The sequence below is a fragment of the Neopelma chrysocephalum genome, unplaced genomic scaffold (genome assembly GCF_003984885.1).
Source record: "Neopelma chrysocephalum unplaced genomic scaffold, ASM398488v2 Primary Assembly neopelma1_44, whole genome shotgun sequence".
Taxonomy (NCBI): Eukaryota; Metazoa; Chordata; class Aves; order Passeriformes; family Pipridae; genus Neopelma; species Neopelma chrysocephalum.
Window position 1 is genome coordinate 11,299,337 of NW_020897703.1, and position 6,651 is coordinate 11,305,987.

The window sequence follows — 6,651 nt, forward strand, 5'->3', positions numbered from 1 at the left end:
CTACTCCTGTGCCTAAAAAACCAGAACCTACACCTGTGGCTAAAAAATCAGAACCTACTCCTGTGCCTAAAAGACCAGCATCTCCACCGTCTAAAGGTACTCTGAGAGCCTAGTAGAACTGAGGTCTTTTGCTGATAAACGTCTTTACTGTTTCTTACACAGTTTCTGATTAATTAGTTCATGGTCCACTTGTGTCAGATTTGTGGTATTTCTGTTGTATATGTCCCTGTGTCTGTTTCTTAACTTGTGTCTAATTCATAAAATTAAAATCAGTAAATGCCTTCCAGGTGTGTGAATTGCCTAAGAAAACTATTACTGAAGAAAAACCTGCCCTTCTGCCTAAAAAGCCAGAAGCTCCATCTGCCAAACTCCTTTCTCTACGAGTTACATCTGTCCCTTGTATTGTTGTTGTCAAAACACTAAAAATGAGTTGAGTTTATCTATTTCTTGTAGCCAAAAATGACCTAGAAATTGTATCAGAAGCTAGACAAAAAAGGACTAGAAATAAGGAAAGCTCTGGCTCAGTTAACATGCAGTGAGATTTACAGAACAAACATTTTCACTTTGTGGGTACTATGAACAGCCTCAGAAATTCTATCAATACTCAAGCAAGAAGTATATGTACTTCCTGTTTCACACCGCTCATGTTAAACTTAGAGGTCAATGGATTTAATTGTGAAATAGAATTGGCACAGAAACCAGTTGTTGCAATTCATTCAAGTATTCCAAAAGTTCTGTCTGAACTAGCAGTTTGTGTGGCGTGTCCCCACCGCATGACAAAAAGTCAGTTCAAACTTGTTCTTTGCCAGAGAGATAGAACCATGAAGACTTTTCAGAACTTGTAACTGTTGTCAAAGCATCTTTATACATCTAATTGTTTTGTCTTATTTCTTTGTATTGGGTGTTTTATTTTTGTAATTTTTAAAACTACACTAATTTCTTTGAAGTGTCCAGGTACCTAAGAAATTAATAGATGTTGCTGTGCCTAAAAAGCCAAGAGTAACACTATCTAAATCTTATATGTCAATAATGGTAACTTTCTGAGGAGATTTCTCTTTCTCTTGGGCATTAGTGTTTATAGTAAAACTAATTTATAAAAGTCCTAGTAGAATGTAATAGTCATATCTCTTTTTATATCTTTTGTTTATTTTCTTTCTGATGTGGTTCTTGTGATACTCTTTCCTCTTAATAATTTTAAATGCTTTAAATATTAAAAAAATGAATGCTGTTTTCTTTAAAGTGCCAGAGGTACCCAAGAAAATTCCAGAAGAGAAAGTAGCCACTGCTGTCCCTAGAAAACCAGAACCACCACCAGCCAAAGGTATGTTGCACTACAGAAAACTAAAATTTGGAAGAGGAAAAGAACCTTGATTGTGCAGATTAGTTATTTGATTGTTTGTTTGCATTTTCCTGTTACTTTTATTTTCTGTGCCCACAGTTCTGTATATGTTACTGTTTTGAAAATTCTTTTTTCTGATTCATAGCTGTAATCAGTGTACCAGTATGTTAGAAATATTGATGTGGCTGGGCAGAGATGAGACTGACACTTGAGAACAACAGAAGAAATCTTAAGAGAAGAGGAGAAAAGAGGGCCTCTGTGATGTGAAATACTCCCAATAGATAATGAAAAATTGGCCCCAAAAGAGAGTATAGGATAGTGATACAGATGTCTAATAGAGGAGAAAACCCTCCATGCATAGATGAAAAATTGATATCATGAAGCCATCACATACAGAAGAATGTGACAAGAAATACAAAATGGACAATGTCAGTCTAAGGGAAATAGATTCAGGAAATGGTTGAAGAAAACAGAAAAATAATCTAGTGTAGAAGACGACACTCCAGAAGACTTTGAGGTGTCTCCTCAGATTATACAAGGGCATAAAATAACCTTAAGGCAATAAATATATCAAATCAAAGGGTCTATTAAGAACATTTGCAATTCTACTGAAAAGTTTTGAACATAACTATACAATTCCATATAATAACTGAAAGTAATCTCTTCCCTAAAGGGCCTGAAGGACCCAAGGAAGCAGTTGTAGAACAAAAAATCAAAGTTGCTGTGCCTGAAAAGCCAGAAGTTACACCAGCTAAAGATACTTGACATTATGACAAAAGTAACAGAATCAAAAAAATCACTCTTTTATTGTTTTAACAATAAAGACAGTATTTAAGACCTCTCTTAGCATTTTCTTCTGTTGTCAAAGTTTTTTCAAGTGAACAAATGTGTTGTGTAATAAAAATTGTTCTTTGTAGTTGTGTTTTCACTAATAGTGATCTGCTGCTATGCTATAATGTTGTTTATAAAATTATCGTAGTATAAAATTATTGATATTTTTCATGTGCCTGAGATACTAAAGAAAGTGGTCCCAGAAAAGGCTTCAGTTAGAGTATCAAAGAAACCAGAACCTCCACTAACTAAAAGTAGCTGCTGTACACAAGAAAACCCCTTAATTGTCTAGGTTACCATTTCAACATGGTGGTAATTTACTTTTACTATAAATGTCTTATAAAATATTTTTGTTGTTTGAATTGTAGTTTTTGTATCTGTACCTCAATGAGGCAACAGAGAGAATTTTCTGTAGGCAAAGGTAAATTACATGTTCACATACAAAACCACTGATGCTTTTCATGTCCCCGAGATTTACGTTTTCTTAGTGTCTGAACACTACAGACATATCTTTGAAATGCATAAAAATAAAATTAATAATTTTTTTGAAGTGCCTGAGGTGCCCAAGAAAGTGGTTTCAGAAGAAAAAATACACATTGAAGTTCCTAAAAAACCAGAACCTCCACCACCTAAAGGTACATGTTCCATAGTGATGAGATTGCACACAATCTTTAATCTGTTTCTTTAAATATTATCCTTCTTAAGTTTGTGTTATCTGCTTTTTTTATGCTCTAATATTTGTAAGTGTTACAGACTGTGTTGTCTTCTTCACTTGTGAGTAGCTCCCAGTAAGCACCAATGGCTACTAATGGTGTGCAAATAGCAACACAAAAAAGAAAACCCCAGACCATTTATCGGGTTGGGGTTTTATATGATGGTGTGTTATTTTTTGTCTTGTATCTATTGTTGCCTTTTTCATTCCTATTCTTCAAATTCCTAACACTAAAACAAACAAATGTCTTTAAAGAACCAGAGGTGCCGAAGAAAGTTGTTCCAGAAAAGAAAATACCTGCGCCTAAAATACCAGAACCTGTGGTTGTCCCAGAACCAGAGGCTGCACCTGAAGAACCAGAACCTCTACCAAAGGAAGGTAAATTTCAACACTAACAAAATAACAAAAGCAATGTTTTTCCTCTTTTCTTTAATATTATAATTACCCAGGCCTTCTGTTTTCTGAGTTTCTACATTATACTTGTTCTATCCACCTGCATGCGTGTGTGAAACAGACATACATGGTTGTTTTTGAAAAAAAGGGGCAAAACTTGGGTGTCTGAATTGCCTGTACTATATATTTCTTCTTACAAATTTCGATTATTCTTATTATTCTACCTGCTTGGGTTCATGAAAACAACCACAGCTAATATCTTCAAAGTTATAATAGAAGAAAAGAAAATACCCATTCTAGTAGCTGAGGGCAGAAGATATCAATGTGATTGAAATACCAGAAGCTCCATCAAGAAAAACTAGATGCCATCACTGATATTTCTTAAAAGTATCTTCAGCTAATTGCCTGCAGTGCTGTTAATATCTTTTGTCCCGTCCATTCTGCTTGAAATTGTCATGGATTTTACTTACTGTTTGAGTTATACTGTGAGTGCATGTGTGTATGTCTGTATGGGGGCATGAGTTTTGTGAGAGAGGAGTGTGTGTGTACACTTGAGAGAAAAGAGAAAAAAGCCAAAATGTCATATATTCATCATTAAAAAGGGCAACATAAATGATCAGTATCTGAAATGTTTTTAATATTTTCATTACAATTGTGTTTTTGTGTTTTATGATTGACTTAATTTTGGCATGATTGTCAGTGCCATTGTTAAATTTAGAACTAATATCTTTTATGTACATAAAGTGGCCAAGACAACTTTCCCGGAAAAGGAAGTACCTGTTCCAGTTTCCCGAAAACCAGAGTCCATTGCAGGACCCCCAAAAGCAAAGCCTCAAGAGGTGGAACTGCAAGAACCGGAAGTGGCTAAAGTGGCCAGAAAGCAGAAGGTTGTAGTGGCAACTCAAAAACTAGACCATTTTCTGACATCTGAGGAGCCCGAGACTGTTTTGACATCCCCAAAATTAGAATCTGTTGTGGCATCCCAAAAACCAGAGCATGCTGTCATGCTTGAGAAACAAGAGTTTGCTGTGGTATCTGAGGAACGCAAGCCTGATGCAGAGTCCCAAAAACTAAAACATGGTGTGATGCCCCCAAAACAGAAGCCTGTTTTGGAACACCAAGAACTAGAACATGTTGTAGTGCTTGAGAAACAAAAGTTTATTGTGGTATCTGAGGAACCCAAGCTTGATGTGCCACCCCAAAAGTTAAAACATGGTGTGGTGCCCCCAAAACAGAAGCCTGTTTTGGAACACGAAAAACCAGAACATGTTGTAGTGAAACAAGTTGTAATGAAACAAGAACATGTTGTAGAGAAACAAGAGTTTGTTGTGATATCTGAGGAACCCAAACCTGATGCAGAGCCCCGAAAACTAAAACATGGTGTGATACCCCCAAAACAGAAGCCTGTTTTGGAACACCAAGAACCAGAACATGTTGTAGTGCTTGAGAAACAAGAGTTTATTGTGGTATCTGAGGAACCCAAGCTTGATGTGCCACCCCAAAAGTTAAAACATGGTGTGATGCCCTCAAAACCAAAGCCAGTTCTGGAATCTCAGAAACCAGAACCAGTTATAGCCCCCAAGGAACCTAAGTTCACAGTGGTGTCTGAGGAGTCAGAGATAGTTGAATCAACCAAAAAATCAAAGCCTGGTTTGGTGCCCCCCAAAACAAAACATTTTGTGCTGACCCAAAAAACAGAGCTTGTAGCAGCTGAGGAAATAGACTTTGCTGCAGATTTCCAAAAGCCAAAGCCTATTGCAGTGTCCAGAAAATCAAAGCCTGTTGTGGCACCCTGCGAGCCAGAACCTGTCATACTGCCTGAGGAACCAGAAACAGTTTTAGCACCCCAAAAACTGGAGTCTTCTACACCCCTTCAAAAACCAAAGCCTGAAGTGGCATCCAAAGCACCACACCTTGCTTTGGCACCGGAGGAACCACCACCAGTCAAGTTGGCCGAAAAGCAAGAGCATATTGCTATACATAAAAAGCGAGGAGCTGCACAGACTAAAGGTACCTCTTCTTATGCATAGAATCTCTTTTCCTTCTCTTGAGTGTGTTATGTTTCACTGCTCATTTTAAAGCTTAATAAATGTAACTAATATCTTTAAATATGCAATGCCTGAAAGGCATTCCCAGAACAGAAAATTCCTCTAGCTGTTCCTGAGAAATCAAACACTCCATCAGTCTACATGTTATCATGAATACACGACAAGCACACCTAGTCTTCTCTTAAGTGTGACCTTAACATCTTTTGTTCTGTTTATCATTCTGGATCTGTTTTAAGTGATGTTTGCTAAACAAATTGCACTGAATATGAGTGTGTACTAATTTGTTATGTCAGAACATTTCTGTTGCCCTCTGTGTTTCAGTCTCTGTACTTACATTGTTGTATTGTTGTTGTAAAATTAAATGCACTAATATCTTTGAAGTGCCTGACATGGCTGAGAGGACTGTTCCAGAGGAGAAACTGCCCCCTGCTGTATCTAAAAAAACAGGAGCTTCACTTCCTAAAGGTACATGTCACCACATGTCATCATCATAAGGAAGGGTGTTGTTGGGGTTTTTTTGATGAATCTCAATTCAAATTGATCTTTCACTGTATACTTTGATATCAAAAATGTGATAGATGTACCAAATATGAATTGCTGTGCAGGGGTGTCAAATATTTCCTCAACTAAAACCATACAAACTTTTGCTGTTCTAGGTTTAAGACATATCAAGCAGACACGATGAACTTATGTCTATGAAAAAATGCCAAAAACTTAAAGATGCTAACAAGAGAATGAATTCATAAACAGTTGTTCACATTATTAGTAGGGATGGCTTAGTACATGGTTTAATGGGGCTTGGCAGTGTTAGGTTTACAGTTAGACTTGATGATCTTAAAGGTTTTTTCCAAACTAAATGATTCTAAAATTCAATGAGAAAACATTCATTCTGCCACCAGATTCTCTCCATCTGAAATACTGTGAAAAACTGACTCAAAGTAAAATTTAAATTAATATAACAGGAAATACTTATAAGCAACAACTAGTGATTAGAATGGAAGCCAGGAGATGTTAGAGGGAAAATGTGATAAGTTAAAGAAGAGAGGAAACATGTAAAGACAGAAAAAGAAAGGTGAAGTGGACCTGAAGGATAAAAAATATTGATATTATCCAAGTAACAAGTAAAAAGATGACAGTAACTACCTAAACCAAGACAGAACACACAGTCTTTAATGAAACATGGCTGATGCACAAATACAGTAGGGTTCCATAAGTCTCTGATTATCTGTTACTGAGAAGCCATATGTTTTCTACATTTCCACCTTGACTGAGAAACAAAGTCCAAACCCAGAATTCCCATCTCCTGTGTGATGTATTTGACACCCTGG

General features: G+C 36.6%; 1 protein-coding gene across 1 annotated transcript in view; it reads left to right on the forward strand.

Annotated features, from left to right (window-relative positions):
• The window catches only part of TTN (titin), a 237,364-nt gene that overhangs the window by 117,677 nt on the left and 113,036 nt on the right, over positions 1-6,651 (forward strand). The window contains exons 153-156 of the mRNA XM_027678451.1: positions 40-96; positions 1,241-1,321; positions 2,722-2,805; positions 3,138-3,260. Coding sequence (XP_027534252.1) covers positions 40-96; positions 1,241-1,321; positions 2,722-2,805; positions 3,138-3,260 — 345 coding nt within the window. The remainder of the gene's footprint in view (positions 1-39; positions 97-1,240; positions 1,322-2,721; positions 2,806-3,137; positions 3,261-6,651) is intronic.